Raw genomic sequence first — 17,205 nt, forward strand, 5'->3', positions numbered from 1 at the left:
ACTTTAACTCTGTTACACAGCGGATGAAACATACGAACGGTTTTTCAAAATTTTCTTATCTTCTCTTCTTTCCTTATGCTCCCACCACCCACTTATTTTTATTCAACATCCCCTAATTGCACCCAGGGCATCATTCCAGTGCCACATAGAGGGCAGTATCACCCACTTTGGGAACCTCTTATGGTGACAGGAAAGAATCCCCTTTCCCCTTGTTACACATAGTCCGCACTCAATAAATATTGAATTCATAGTAAAGGGGGGAACATTCACGGAAAATGCACAGAAATAAATTGCTGAGCCAAGTAAAAACAGGATCTTCTTCACTATTACATAAACTATGTCTCAGAATTTGCGTGGTCCAGTGGGAAAAGCATTGGGCTGGCTCACAAGACCTGATTTCAAGTTCTGGCTCTGCCTAGCTGTGTCTGGAGTTAATCCCTCTGGGCCTCTGTTTTCTCCTCTGTAAAATAGGGATGATAATAGCTTTATTATGTTGCTCACAGAGTTCTGAGGAACCAATGAGAAACTGTATGTAAAACACTATGTAAACTGAAAGGGCTTGTGGTAAAGCTATACCATCTTGTTTACTTGGGCTGCTCCAGTTGTGTTGGAAACTGCCCAGTTGAGCCTTTGTAATATTAGTTTTCATGCTTCTCCTACACTTCTTTGCTTCCTTTGCTTGATTTTCAGTCTTTATGCCTGTGCTCTCCTTCATCTTTACTAGCTGCTTCAAAAAGATCACACTTTTTCCCATGATTTCAGCTATTTCTCAACATACATGATTCCCACCTCTGTTTCTCTAACCCTGACCCTCTAGCCTATTCTACCTCTTCTAAAGCTCCATGTGGATCTCTTGCTACTTTATGAAACTGAGGAAACTGAATTCATTATCTTCCCCTAAAGCCTCATCACTGTCAATAGCCTCTTCATCCTTTTGCTCCCCCAATCTCACAACATGAGTTATTTTCCACTTTTCTCCCTTCTCCCCCACATCAACTCAATCACCAAGTCATACTGATTCTTGATTTATGTCTAGGATTTGGTGTATCTCTTTATTCAAGCTGTAGCATGTGCAGTGGCCACACCCTAGTAGACTGCCTGGGCACAGTTGGGGGGCAGAGTGTCTACCCCAAGCATGTGAAGACTTCGCCCAAAGGAATGGGTAGATGAGAACAATTTGTTCAAACAGCCATGAGTGAGGCTGAATCAGGCCTTGTGGAGTACTTAGAGCTTGATCTGACCAAAGATACCAAGACCATCTGCTGCATCCCAGGCCATCACCAGTCATCTTAAGTCCTGTCCTGCTTTTGGGCTTTGATGACTGGAAGAGAGAGTGAGGCCGACAGCTTTGTGCAACTCTGCCTCATTTACATTCAATTCACATACATATCAAGATATCACCTGTCATCCACCATTTTATTTCAACATAATGTTGATGTCGTTGGCCCTCTTCAAAAATGAAGGACAGATAACAACATGCTTTTGTTCCCACATCCCAGGACTACTTTACCCCATTTCAAGATTATGACACCTGCCTCTTAGAGTTGCTTGCTATCAGGAGTTTCCAGTTATCACCAGTGGTCTTTTTTTCTCCCAATGCAGATGGGCAGCCATTCTGCAGCTTAGTCTCAGAGTGTTGCTTGAGCACTGAGAGTTTCAGTGATTTACCCAGGGTCATACAACCAGTAGTATATGTCAGAAGCTGGACTTGTACCAGGTCTTCCCAGCTTTGAAACAGGCTCTTTATCTACTATGCCATACTGCCTCTCATGGTCTGCTTTGCCAAATCTAAATTCTTCAGTAGAGCATTCAGGGCCACCGGCAACTCTTCTTTACATTTCCTATTTCATCTCTTGCTAGTCCCTCAGAACTTCTGTTTCAACCAAGAAGATCTACTTGCCTCCCCCTAACCTGATAGTCACATCTTCATAATTCCCGCCTGGCATTTTTTCTCCTTAAAATGGCCTCTCTTCCAATCCACCTCTACCACCAAATCCAGTAATTTTTCAATATCCACCTCAAAATACCTGCAACAAGCCTTCAGGGATTCACCCCTTCTACTCCATGGTAATCACTCCTGTACTATAACGGTATGCATAGCTTTATCCAAGTTGCTTTGTACTCATTCATATATTATCTCACAATTGCCATCAGTTCATTTCATGTTAACTTTTGTCTCTTCATTTGGTGCATAATTTCTTCAAGGACAGAGATGGTCTTTCACTTATCTTGGGTTGGAGCCTGGTCCAATACTGGGCACACAGTAGATGCCCTCTTAGCCCCTTTTCTGACTTTATAGACTTCAAAACCATGCCTCTACTACAGTGTCATCCTGGAACTTCACTTAACACCTGGGGCCCCCTCCCTCTGGAATATCCTACCTACTACCTCTGCAGCCTTCTCACCACCAAATATCCCTCAGCAAGACCTACCCCCACTCTCCCTCACCATTTTGTGGAGGGGCCCAGGCTGGCCTGCCTTCATTCCTGTCCCTACCCTATTCTTGACTTTCTGGACTTGAAAATCATGTTTCTGCACCAGGTGCCTTCTTCTCCCCTCCCCCCTGCTTTTTATCTCCTTTTTATTGTCTTCCCCCATTAAAATATGAGGTCCTTGAAGGTATGTGCTGTCTGTCTATTTGCTTGTATTTGTATCTCCAGTGTCCAGTATCTAGTGCTTAGAATAGTGTTTGACACGTAGGAAATGCTTAATAAAACCTTGTTTCCTTCAATAAATGGTCCTTACATGAATGAATGGATTCCCAGAGTGATTTCTGAGTTTACTAAGTCATGCCTCCCATTATTTCTGTCTTTATAGACCATAGACTGCTGACCCTTTACTTCTCATATCAGTCCCAGATTAACCCTGTCCTGCTGGGAAGTTTTACCTAGACTATATCTATCTTTAAGCTCAACTAGTCTTTCCTTCCCCACGTCTTTCCCCTAAACCCCAACCTTCTCCCCAAACCCTTCCATCCCAAATTTCTCTCCCTGCTGTGATAATTGAGAAGTTTTGAGCCAGAGCCAAATTTGAACTCAGCCATATTATCCTCCTTAAATCCGAATTAGGCAACTCTTTTCTATGTAGTTAGAGCAGCTAGATAGCACAGTGGAGAAAATGCTGGGCCTGGAGTCAGGAAGACTCATCTTCCTGAGTTCAAATCCAGCCTCAGATACTTACTAGCTGTGTGACCCTGGGCAAGTCACTTAACCCTATTTGCTTCCGTTTCCTCATCTGTAAAATGAGCTGGAGAGGGAAATGGCAAACCACTCCAGTTTCTTTGCCAAAAAAATCCCACATGGGGTCATAAAGAATCAAACGTGACTAAAAACCACTGATTCCTATGTAGTTAACTTTTTGAAAGTTGTCCCCAAGTTGTGGTGATGGGGCTAAGTGGGAGCAGGACTAACAGAGCTATCCTTGGAGAGGTACCTGGCAGCCAGGAAAGGCATGCTTCCCTGACGAACTGCCAAACTGCATGCTGTTGGAAAGGGCAGAGTGTCTATTAGAACTTATATGTCATTCTCCAAATTATAAAAATAAAGCACCTAACCTTTTATTTAGAAAATTAAATCCCCTGAGCTGACTTATTCACTTGGGCAGAATATAAAGATTCATGACTTTTTGTCGCTCCCTTTATGGCTTGGGAATGTTAACATTTGAATCTAATGCGATAGCTTGAGCCACGGATGAAAAAGGCCAAAAATACTCATTTCTCAGCACTATTCATTCTAGTTCTGACCAAACGCCCTATATTCCCTCTGATTCCACATTTTATAATATCCCCTGAAATAATATTTATTCCTTTCGAAGCCCCCAACTATAAATCAGCTGTAATGGAAGCTCTCCTCTGCTTTTATTGCAAGGATAAACACTCCAGCCTTCTTGTCTAAAGTGTTTACATGGCTTTTTCACAGCTGACTCAGTGTATTGGAACCTCTTAATGCAACCTGCATGGCATGTGATCACTAAACTCTATGTGAAGTCTTTATAATTTTCATATGATTGATAGCATATTGCTGCTCATTGGTGAGGAGAAACCAGAGCCATGCTATTTTTTGCTGTCTTTTGTAGATGTTAAGTTACTGGGCTCCCATTCCCAATTGGGCTTCAAAGGAAGATGCTGGGGGAAGTGATTGAAAAATCAAAGCCGCTTGGCTCAACAAGTCCCTCTCTCTCTTTTTATGCTCTAGCGATGAAAGTTGCCATGCACTCCATAGCATCTTTAGGATACGTAAAAGTAAATCGACTGTCTATTGAGATCATTTATAAGACCCACCGTTATGTGATTGAGGTCCTCTGAGGTTCAGATGGACCTGGTGGCTTTGCGTCTTAATTCCTGGGAATTCTTGTCTTCCGAGCCTGCCGGTTACATGGCACACTAGCCCATCATTGTTTCCTATCCATGTTCCATGCCTAACATTGCCTAAACTTCCCTTATCCTCTTTTCTCAGTCTCTCCTTTAAATACTTAAATACCTACCCAATTGCCTTGAATAATGCCTCTTATTCTCTCTCTCTCTCTCTCTCTCTCTCTCTCTCTCTCTCTCTCTCTCTCTCCTCCTCTCTCCTCTCTCTCTCTCTCTCTCCCTCTCTCCCTCTCTCCCTCTCTCCCTCTCTCTCCCTCCCTCCCTTCCTCCCTCTCTCCCTCTCTTCCTCTCTTTGCCATACTTACATGTATTATTCTTTTGAAATCACAGCTTGGAGCTCACTTCCTCCAGAAAGTATTTCCAGGTTAATGTGCCCATTTGCAAGTCTCATGTCACAACCTGTCCCCCAAGTTGGTTATGCTGATGTCACCTGGGCTTGGAGTCAGGAGAAATGAATTTGAATTCCATTTCTCTTGCTTATTACTTGTGACCTCAGATAAGTCCCTTCATCTTCCTCATCATCCTCCATCTTCCTAAGAGATATGGCCTGGATGACCTTTAGGATCTATCCCAACTTAGTTCCTCTAACTATGACTAATCTAATTTGGGCTACATTATCTCTGTGAATTCTATGATGTTCATGGCTTCTCTCCCTAAAAGCAGGGTAATACCTAATTTTCCGATACATGGGTCATATGTCCTGTGGGTGCTCATTAAATATGAGTTGATTGGGTGGCCCTCACTTCTGGTTTTGGAGATCTATTCAGAATTCTGAAAAATCTTGTTCCCTTTGCCTATTCCAAACCACTGTGAACACTCAACCATAGGAAAACTTTCATGAATACTTTATGTGATATTTGGGTGATATATAATGGATAGCTTACATCTGTACACTTGAAATAAATGATAAGCTAATTAGTTTTCTTATGAACTGTGTAATATGCCCAAAATGTCTACTATTAAGGCTTCAGAATCAGAAGGTAAACCAAGAAGAGAAAAGCATGAATGAAGGCATGGGAGAGCCATAATGACCCTGGGTTCAAATCTTGCTCCAGTTATGTATAAGTTGTCTGATCACAAGCAGTCATTTAAACTCTCAACACTTCTATTTAATCACCTCTAAAATGGGGATAATGATTTTGATACTGCTTGCTTAATAGGATTTCTATAAAGAAAGCATTTTGCTAGCCTTAAAGTATAGTATAAATGTGAGCTATTATTATTAGGATCAAAGTTATGTCTTAAGTAATTGTGCTGGTAATAGAGCTTCTTGTTAAAAATTTGCTCCAGAAGAAAGAGACATTTTGAGGTAAGAACTGGAAGCTGGAAGAAAGAGTTCAGATGGAAAGCAAAACCAAAACATAAAAGGCAAAAGTAGACAAAAAGTTGAGAGGTTGAGAAGTCAGAGTAAGATATAACCCTGCGCACAGAGAGAATGCAAGGTTGTTCTGAGAGTCTTATTGAACCATTGCTGTGGGCCAGTCTGGGACAGCCCCTGCCCTAAAGAAACTTACATTCTAATGAGAAAAACAGGAGGAACCAGAGCAAACATCAGGGCTTGGAAATTTCGTGGTGTCCTGATTCTGAGCAAGGTAAAATGAAAACTTACCTGTCCCTGGGGTAGAGTCTGAGTTGGGATGGGGAGAAGATTGACCAGAGTGCAGTCAGCACTAAAAGATTGGACCTCTCCCTGCAGGGAGCAGAATGACTCCCAATATCAGGACAAAGTTCTCTTATGGAGAGAGGTGGTAAGAGAGTAGAACCCCAAGAGCAAGGAATGTACATGGTCGTTCTCTCCCTAACCTATTGGAAGTCATCAGAAATTCACTTAATCTCATGGTGCCTCAATTTCTTCTCCATACAGTGAAGATTATGAAGAGTTCAAGAACTTAATGATAACCTGTATTATGTTGGGTGTGTGTGTGTGTGTGTGTGTGTGTGTGTGTGTGTGCTTGCGTGCACACGCACTTAAGTGCAGACAGATGAAAGTTATTGACTAGTATGCAAGACCAGGTTAAGAGTGACTGCTTGTGGTGTATGAGCTCAGTATTAGTACAACAGATGAATAATCATGCTGAGTTGTCATTAGCCAAAGCCATAGTGACTAGTTAGCTGTGTGATTACTCTTCATCAAGCCCCTTTACTTTTGAGGGTTTCAGTTTCTGAAGCCGACCTTCCAGACTCCCTAGATTGTTGGGAGGACAGATGAGACAATGTCACATCCCTCAGAAAATCAGAGGGATTACCCTAGCACAGTGCAAAGGGTATTATTATCATCATCATTATGACTATGGACGTGGATATTTGTCATTTGGAACACGTTTTTCAAATAAGACCAAACTGTTGTTGCTTTTTTGTCATTTTGCAGATACAATTGTCTCTTCTAGCTGTTGTACAAGTTTGGATTACATTGTGACCTACCTCTTCAAGCACATAGCAAAAGAAGGCAAGAAATCACTTCGGTGCCGAGAAGTTTCCCAGGATGGTCAGAGGCTGCTCCATTTCATGCAGCAAAATCCAGATGTCCTACAACAGGTAGAGTCGCTGCTCTCTGGGTTTAAGTGATGGAGCCTTCAGCAATGGGAAAAGGTTCCTGAATGTCTCCTAAAACAAGTAACCTTGTGAGGGGCCTTAATGAAGTGTTAACTGGTAAGTATTATCCCCTGGAAGCAGGATGACACATTGCCCTCATTCCCCCTCAAGGAGTATCAGAGTGATTGCCATGAATACCTTCTCCCACTGAGATTTTAAGCTTAAGAGGAAGATGACTTTCTCAGAGACATATTAGAAGTTAAGGTAGAGCTGGTGATCCCTTGGTCCCCAGTTTCCTTCTTAGGTTCCCAATATTATTATCTTGAACTTGTCCTGTGGATGGTAGGCCATTATAGTTCCCATTCGTTTTCAAATATGTTTTCTCATTAGCTGATATGGGCTGGGCTCTAATTTAATACAGCACATCATTTGGAGATTCACACTTTAGGATACTTCTTAAGGTATTTTAATTTGGCTCATGAGGAAATGTAATATTTTCTTATTTCTCTCTGATGTATAAAATCCATTCGTACAAATCACTGTAACACAGCGTAACATAAAAAATAGATAGAAAAATGAATACATATATCAAAAATATTTCAAATAGAGCACTAACATTTATCCATGTAGACACCATCATTCTTTTCTTTAGGATAGCTCTCCAAGGTGTTTGCAAGTTTGCAAAATTATGCCTGAGTGTTGTACTTGTATACTGAAAAGTTTTAATTGTTTTATTTTGCTAAGTCACGTGTATCATATATTGTGATTTACAAGTGTTAACATCACAACAAAATTATGAGCCTTCAAATAAGTCACTTGGTGCTGATGTTGGACTAAATCAACAATTAGCAGAAAAGTGTCACCCAGGGAAATGCAGAGAGAGAAGTGGAAGGAACCTAAACTATTATGTAGTCCAGGGGTAGGGAATTTGCAACCTCAAGGCCACATGTGGCCCTCTAGGTCTTCAAGTGCAGCCCTTTGACTGAATCCAAATAGAACTGTTCTGTGAAGTTTAGATTCAGTCAAAGACCCACACTTGAGGACCTAGAGGGCCACATGTGGCCTCGAGGCTGCAGGTTCACCACCCATGACTAGTCTAATACCCTCATTTTACACATAAAACTGAGGTACAGAAAGCTAAATGGCTTCAATTTGTCGAATATTCACTAAGGGCTTACTAAGTGCAGATCACTGTGCTAGACACTGAGAGAGATTCACAGATTAATAAATGCATGTTTTTTCTTTGTTATGCTTAAAACAATTACCAGTTTAGTTCATCAGATATTTCTTCAACACGTACTGTGTACAGAGCTAGACATTAGGAGAAGTATAAAATTTGTGTGAAACATTCTTCCTGCCCTCTTTTAGCTCTTTAAGAGTCTTTTAGAGTCTAGTAAGAAGATATGTCACATAAATAATGACAATGTATGATGAATACATAAAACACATGCAAATAAAATACCATGTAAGATCTGAGAGGGCAGGGGATATGGGGAGATCAGGAAAGGCTTCATGGAGGAGTTGGCATTTGATTATGAAAAAATCAACAGAGAAGTTTGGAGTTGGTGTGTATTCCACATATAAGAATTTCTTCATTCCAGGGAAAGCAACATTTCAAAGGATATTCAAACTAGGAAAAAAAAATTTCCCCATACTTCTAGCAACTGCCAGCAGATGCTGATATTTGATGGAAATTACATGGATCTTGGCTTCAGGGTCTCAAGTTACTTCCTTTGTTGGCTTTTTTTTTTTTAGGAAAAAATATATAACATGGGCAAAACTGTCATCCTGTAACCCTTCATGAAATGCCATGACTGTAGCCTACATGTTGGTGACTCATCATTCAGAGAATATTTCCAGATAGTAATTGGATGTTGTAATCACAGTATCCTCCTATAAGATCTGGCAGCAACTTTCAAACTGTTAGAAAATTTTAGCAAAAATCAATAGAATCCAATCATAGAAGCCAAATTTACTTGGATTGGTCAGATCAAGTAATGTCAGTTGCAAGATACCATCGTAAAACCAGGAAATAAAATTCCTTCTGAGACTTAGTGTTGATTTGGAACTGCTATGTGTTTGTTTACTGGTTTAAGCAATTTTTATGTGTTAATAATACTTGGTAATCCTTCAATTTATAGCATATGACTAAGCAGTGATATATCTTTATTAACTTCATTATCAGCGGAATACATTCTATTTATTTTGAATGTAGGCTTTTAGATACCGTGTTAAATATTAATGATTGGTCTCTGATAGTCAGCATAAATATGATTTGCATTAGCACTAGGTTATATCATATTGAGTGCCTCTGATGTCAACTGTTGGGCATGGTAATATCTGACATCATCTCCTCAGGTCACTGACAACTTTGACCTTTATTCTCTTGCACAGTTTCTGTCGTCTCAGAAGCTCTTTTGAATTGATTTGAAATTTTGACTCTTCCCTTTATGAGGCAGTAAAATTGATAATTATTCAGATGGGAACTGAACGCTGAGTGAAAAATCAATTCCACCCGCTCTCTGCTGTGTATAAAATTACTTCTGAGTCTGCTGGACTGAACGAATGGCCAGGGTAAAAGCAGCAGGCAGGAATAGTGGAAAGGATTAGCTGGACGAAGCTAATAGCCTAAAGGGATGGACTCTGAGACAAGGGAGTGGGCCGGTTGGGGGTTATTATCAGCAGTGATGGGACTCATTGATCATATGTTTACATCAGGTTTCCACTGGGTTATAAATCAGCCCTGAATAGCAGCAGAACCCAAGGCCCAGCCTCTTACCATGGGGACACTGTATTAGATTATTCTCATTTTCACACTCAGATGAAAAGTGAGCCATTGATTATTCATTGGTTGCCCATTAAACACTGGTTTTATAGATGATTTGACTATCATGGAAAGTAATGAACAAGGTTGCTGCTTCATAACTAGAGGTTTCAGTTTTCAAGACATCTGTGTCGGTTAAGTAATGCCTAACCCTATTAAAAGGAACGGGCTACAAATTGCTTAAGAGTGCTGAAAAACTAGACCCTAATGACTAATTGTGCCTTGAGTTTAGAGAGGTCTTGTCAGCTCTTTAAACTAAACTGATGCAATGATCTTGCAATTATTTGCTAGTTGGAGCTGTTTTTTCAACTTGAATCTATTTTGCTTTAGAATCATAATTGCATACTGAGTGTTTGTTCCAATATGCAGAAAGTATCTCTATAAATTTATATAGTAAACAATGTGGGGGCTACATGAGGAAATTGAAAAGTCCTTTATTGTCCCAAGAAAAGTATTTCTAAGTGCTTCTCACTGGGAAATGTGTTTCTTTCTGAGCTGATTTACGTATTCCTTTAGCTTTTTGTATGTTTGAAGACATTCTCCAAACAAGCAGTCTTCTATATTTTATAACACATACTGATATGAAAATTTGACCTGTTTGAGAAGCCTGTGTAATTATGATCAGAAGAGTCATAGTTTCATGTTGGATGTAGCAGAGAGTGAAACAGCATTGCCCTTGCTTGACCAGTGAGAGCAGCACAGCCACCTAAGAAATAAAATTCTTCAGGTAGTTTTATGTCATTAAGAAGACAAAATGGAAATCAAAGAAAATAGAGGTAGTAATAGGACACTAGACACTGATCTGTTAGTGGTCATTTGATTAAGAGGATAGAATTTCCCGGTCAATTTTTTTTTTGCTCATCAGTAACATTATACATTAGTACAACTGTAATCCATAAATGGGTTTTCGTTTAGCTATGCCTTAGAGTGAAAAATTTGTCTAAATTAAGCATAGAAGGGGCGTGTTTTGTGAAACTGAAGGTATATTTCCTAGCCATGATTAATTCTGTTTGAGATTAAGAGAATAGAATAAAATGATATTACTACTCCTCCAAATAGAAATTGCTGTTAAAATGAATGAATTGCTCTAGAGACTAGAGTACCTTTTGTAGCAGTGTGTTTCATTTGAGTAGTATATGTTATCTGAGATTGGTGTTGCAGATTAACAAATAATGCACAATTAATTCAATACGTCATTTTTGCTATTATAATCTGAAAGGGAACAATATCAAATGGTGGAATCACAGCCTCTACTTTTCAGTTCATATGCTTTTTTAATCTATTTAACCCAAGCTAATCTTAGCAAAAACCAAACATGTTCTAATTATTATTTTCTCCCGGTTTGGTTTGGTTTTTCCCTTTTTAAGATGGCATTTAACTACATATTGTGAAAAGCTGTCATAGGCTATAAGGATCATACTTCAGCAGAGACTTAAGCTGAAAGAACATTCACCCTTTTCCTCAATCAGTCAATCAATGAAAATTGCTTTTGTATAGTGCTTTTCATGACATGCATCCCAAAGTGAATTACAGCAAAAAGGAAATCAGCAGCTCTTTTTTCATTTCTGCGTTTAGATTGAAGTGATATTGCTCAACATTTTGACATACTACATGATACATCTTTCACACTTAAGATTCCATTCCATAATACTAAGTAGAAGAAAGTGCACCAGCACATTTAACTGATATTGAGACTTTGGCCCGTGGATCCTGAGTGGGATTTTCACACTGCAAAACACTTAGGCAAATGAAATATGTTCATAAGTCCATCTTCCTTTCCACTCTCCCACCCCTTCCTTTTTAAAAATAATTAGCCAGTTTAGCTCATATTAATAAAGACATTCCAATGATCCATAAACAAGAAGTGTCCCCTTACAGCCCATCAGCTCCTTCTGCTTGATTTGTGATATTATTATCAAATTCATAGCAGCAGATTGATGTCATGAGCATAGGAGTAGGACTTGGCTTCAGCCTCAGACAGAAGACAATGCTCATTTGAAGAGGTAAATGCCTGTGATAAATCATTGAAAAGCTGAAAGTAGAAAATAGGAACTCAGAAGTTTCATGGCAAAATAAAAAATTTTGTATACTGCTACCATCTCAGTTATCTTCACAACCCCATGTAGTAAAATAGATATCAATTTTTAGGAAAATGAAGCCATTTAAAATGGATTCTTATGCATCCAGACCAAAGAGATGAGGTTTGGGTACTTAAATTGAGGATTTCCCCACCAGAAAAGAAAGGAAATCCCCCAACATAGAGCCTCTAAAGGTAACTGCAGTCATTTCATCCAACAAATATTTATAATCAATAAATATATATAATCCATAGGCTATAACAAATGGGAACCAAACACCCTAGTCCCCTTGGCTTTGGGGAACCATATACAGCTACAGGAGATCAGAAGGCCAAGAAAGAAGAGTCTGTTTTACCAACTGAGTAAAAAAGAGATCTGAGGTTCATGCATACAGTTAGTGTATATACATATATACATACATATGGGAAGGGAAAGGAACAACCATTTCTATAGTCGTGCCTACTATGTGCCAGACACTTTACAAATATTTTAAAAATATTATTTAAACCCTGCAACAACATGTGAGGTAGGTGTTGTCATTATTCCCAATTTACAGCTGAGAAAATTCAGGCAAACAGAAGTTAAGTGACTTGCCCCAGGTCACATAGCTAGTAAGTGCCTGATATTGGATTAGAACTCAGGTCCGTCTGATTCCAGGCCCAGTGCTTTAGCCATTGCACTGCCTAGCTACCATAAACCGCAAAGAGGCAAACGTATCATAGCAGAGATGATACTGGATCTGGAGTCACAGGACCTGAGTTCGAATCCCAGCTCTACCTCTTATTGTCTACGTGACCTTGGGTAAGTCACTTAATCTTGTGAAGCCTCAGTTTCCTTATCTGGAGAAAAAGACTGAACTGGGTCTCTCTCAGGTCTTTTCCAGCCCTAGGTCTATGGCAGAGACTTTGGATTTTACCTCCCAGCCTTCCCCTTCCTCCCCCCGCAGCTGTAAGTTGCCTTTCTATGGCTTTTTAGCCTTTCAGTGCTGCTCTTCATTTTAACCAATTCAAGGATTGTGGCATCCTTGACCATCAAAGGATATTCACAGCTACACTTTCATACCTAGCCAGTGATGCCAGAACAAGAAACGCAGGAAAGCTACATGAGCCTGTAAAGGTCACCCATGATCATCACTAGCATGTATATAACATTTATATAAAGTTTACGGAGCGCTTTACAGACTGTTACAAATGTCAGCTCCTTGGGGGGGGCGGGGGCGGGGACTATTATTGTACCCATTTGACAGATGAGGAAACCGAGGCAAACAGGCTCCATGACTTGCCCAGGGTCACACAGCTGGTTCCACATCTGAGGCAGGATTCAAACTCCGGTCTTCCTGACTCCAGTTCCCAGCACTTTATCCATTGTGCCAACCTAGTCACCGAGTATAACCATAACACGCGCGCGCACACACACATGCATACACATATACATAGACACACATAAAAATACACAGATAAACTTTATATATGAGGACACTGAGACCCAGCAGTGGAAAGTGGATATTTATAACTAAAAACTGAGAAAATTTCATCCTTACTTTCATTAACCAAACTAGTGGCATATGGTATTACTTGATTATTTCCTGTTCACACATAGTGTAATGCTACAAAGCAGTACCAAATTTCTCCAACAATAGACTCCCTAACTGTAAATTAAATCTTTAATTTCAAAATGTTTTGCCTTTTTACTTTTTTTCATATTTAAAATACGACCAAAAGATTAATATGCCAAACTCAATGAGAACTAACTGAATTCTTGGATTTTGAAATTTCAGATAATAGGTCATAACCATAATAACAATACTGAATGTTTACATAGTGCCTATATTCAAAAATTGCACAAAACTCTTCATTCCTATTATCTCATTTGGCCTCTAATAGTCCTAGAAACAAGAAAGAGCCAAGTTTAAAAAGAGAATGAGAATAAGACATAGCCAGAATATGCTCGTTTGAGGTGATGTTTTGCATCAAATATTTCATATCTTAAAAAACAAAACATTGAATGAGGGGCCAACATAATTTTTCCAGTTTCAGTGTCCTGGAGCTCAGTCTGCAAACAGTGACCTTGGGCATGAAATTGAAACTGTTGGCAAAAGAAAGGTAAAGGGAAGGAGAGATTGCTTTGGAGGAAAGAGCGTATTTGTCTCTAAATCATCATTTTTCGATGGCAGAAGTCATCTTAGCAGGTGGATATAGGCTTGACATAATAAATTAAGCAGCAACATCAAGATGAGATTGCATTATAATGCACTTTGAACCATTAAAATTCCACAGGGAAACTTTGTTCCAAATACAGATAGAGAATGAAAAGTGACCTGAATCTCATTCTAAATGTTTATCAGAGCAGAGGGATTTTTTACTGGGCCATGTGTTTTCTACCTCTAAGCACAGTTTAAAGATGTGATCCAGGAGTATCATAACTTGCCTTATTAATTGAAAGGAATGGAAATCTACCAGATGTAGCCTGAGCCAGCAGAGACTTGGGTGGCTAAGCAACAGAAAAGATACCATATTGAGTGAGCCAAAATCCAGTCTCCAAGTCATTTATTTCCGCCAGTGACAATACACTTAGACTCCAGTGTTTCAGCATTGATTGATGGTTTAATATCATATATAATTTTTTTAATGAAGGAAAACCATTTAAATATGTTACCATTTGCACTGGTATTCTCCCATGTACATAACTGCATTTAATCATTACTGGGATTGGTTTTGGTCCTTGTGTAATTTGTATCAGAGAAATAACTGTCAAAGCCATCTCATCTTGGTGTTGAAAATGGTATATTTTGCTTTATACTTGACTAGATTCTTTCTTCCCTACACATAATTAAATGTTAGAACCTTGGCCACTACCACACAGGAATTCCATGTTTACATTTCTGGGTGTGAAGAATTAGCAACCATGTGCTTCCCCAGGTCCTCTTTTCTGGTGATACAACATTTAAGTTCCTCAGTATGATACTCATGTATGATTTCAAGTTTGATTTTAATACTTTTAATATTAAAATATGTAATAAAATTTTATTATCTAATTATAAGAAGATTTTATCCCCTTATTAAAGTTGCTAAATCAGGCTTAGATTATCATCCTAATGATGTGAAATTTTCAAAAGTAGAGTTGAAAGGATGGGTAAATTTTTTGTTGTTGTTGGATATCCCCCCTTTCCTTTCCCCAAAGTAACAAGTATGAAATGCACGTATGGAAACAAAAAGGAGCAATTTGGGATGCTGGAGAAACTAGTGGAGGTGTCAATGTCAGATGAGTACCCTTAGGCGAGGCAGCTGGTACATGTAGGCTTTTGTTTATCAGTTACTGGTTTATGTAGCCTTTAGGCCAGCACAAGAAACAATCACTCCTACAGGGTCAGCTGCTGGTCAGAAGCAAAGTAAGAAAAGACTTTGCGCTAAAACACGTCAGCCATAATTTTAGTACAGCTGGCACCTGCTACGGGTGCACAGCATGAAGGTTAAAGGTCAAAGAGGCAGTTGTTCAAAACTCAGTGATGGCTTAAAGGGACTTGTAGATTAATCTGCTTTATTAACTTCTCTATATTAGATAACTATTGCTGTGAATGACAGTACATCTTTTTGAATAAGTCGCATCTCTTTCTCTTTTAAATTAGCTTTTGAGTAATGAATATTAAATAGAAAGCATTTCAAGGGTAATTAAATGAAAACAGAATGATGTCATTTTGCAATCATATTTGTATGTTTATTGTAATGTTTTCCAAGGGGCTGGAAAAAAAGGCAATTCTTTAAGGAAAAAAAGATTTTTAAATGGGAAAGTCATATAACCTCCCATTACCATCTCTTTAAACTACAGACATGCTATTATTTATGTTGCAAGCCAACATGAAGTAGGTGGATGCCCAGGGTTTTATATGGCATTCTCAAAAGTCCTAAGAGTTTTATCTGTGTGTGAAAGTGACCGTTCTCCTTCATAGATCTTTTTAGCTATTCTTTATCATTAGAAATTTCTGAATTATCTTTGTTATTCTGCCTTCAAAACACCAAGGGAATATAAGGAAACAATAAAAGTGGGTGGATAATTGTGCCTTTGGGTGGATTTATATAAAGCAGACAGTAAATAAATTATAAGAAAGGGAAAGATCATCTTGGTCCACAATAGTCAGCAATGTGTTTTGTGGCAACATCTTATCTGATGGCATCAGAAATCTTATTTGACTTCAGAGTTTAATATTGTTCTCTTCCATAATTGTGATCAGGACAATTAGCTGCTATTGGAAAATAAAGAATAAAAAGGAATAGTTCAGGGCATCTTTTGGCAAAAAGAGTCTGAAGAGTCAGACACGTGAGCTAAATGTTGTAGCTAACTTTGAAGCAATACTTCAAAATCTTTATTCGAGGGGTATAGATTTGTCTGCCAACTGTGAGTGATTTCTCATATCAATTCCATCTGCGTTCTTATACTGAAGACACATATATAGTATTATTTCTGTCCCCTTCCAAATTTCAAGGAAAATTATACTGGACATCATTGGGGATTTAATTTGGGCTTGGTGTATGGATACAGTATTTTTCAGTAGGGTGCAACATGTGTGGGAAGTGCATGATGGTCCCCCAGAGAGTGTCAGGACCCACCGAAGGGTTTGTGTGCATCCTTCAAGAGAGAGGCACTCAAGCTCAGCTAGGACCAGACCAGGACACTTCCAAAGCCCCGTCACTCTCAAGCCTTTTCTATCATCCTCTTACAGGGGTGTTATCTGGGTTTCTGGAGCTGCTCATCGAGGAGGCAAGGCTGGAAGGCCCATCCCTGATTAAGCATCATAGGTTCAGCTGTTGAATTAGATTTTGAAATGACCACTTCTTGTCTGGCTGCCCAGGAAAAAAAGAATACACACACACACACACACACACACACACCAGTATTCTAAAAACATATGCAGAATTGCATTTTTGCTGCCATCATTTAAAAAGATACTTGTTTCTCTAGCACCATAAAATGTACTGCCCAGGCCCAAGATCTTGTACAGGCTCCTGGAGACACAGGCCTAAAAATAAGTCACAATGTTTCTTTATCCATTTAATTCAGATGAGACTTAATGTCATATAATTTCTTGACTTTTTTTTCAAAAGATGACCGAATTAAATATCTTTTGTTTCTCTCCTATTCCTATCAATGTTTTATTTTTCTTCTTGAAGTTTAAATAAAAGGCACAACTAGGTATGAGATATAGGTTTATTTCTATCCTCCTTGATGATAAGCTGTCAGAAATCCTGCCTCTAATCTTCAGATATTTCTGAAGAGTGACAAAAAACATAATAGTGATAGCTCACATTTACATAGCCCTTTGCAATCTGCAAAACGCTTCCTCTCTCCCCCAAAAATCCAGTGATTTAGGTTGCACAAATACTAGTACTTCCATTTTACAAATGAAG

General features: G+C 39.0%; 1 protein-coding gene across 1 annotated transcript in view; it reads left to right on the forward strand.

Moving 5' to 3' along the window:
* The window catches only part of RANBP17 (RAN binding protein 17), a 349,537-nt gene that overhangs the window by 314,701 nt on the left and 17,631 nt on the right, over positions 1-17,205 (forward strand). Inside the window, exon 25 of the mRNA XM_036752901.1 lies at positions 6,738-6,904. Within this exon, the coding sequence (XP_036608796.1) occupies positions 6,738-6,904 (167 nt within the window). The remainder of the gene's footprint in view (positions 1-6,737; positions 6,905-17,205) is intronic.

The sequence above is a fragment of the Trichosurus vulpecula genome, chromosome 3 (assembly GCF_011100635.1).
Source record: "Trichosurus vulpecula isolate mTriVul1 chromosome 3, mTriVul1.pri, whole genome shotgun sequence".
NCBI classification, from domain to species: Eukaryota; Metazoa; Chordata; class Mammalia; order Diprotodontia; family Phalangeridae; genus Trichosurus; species Trichosurus vulpecula.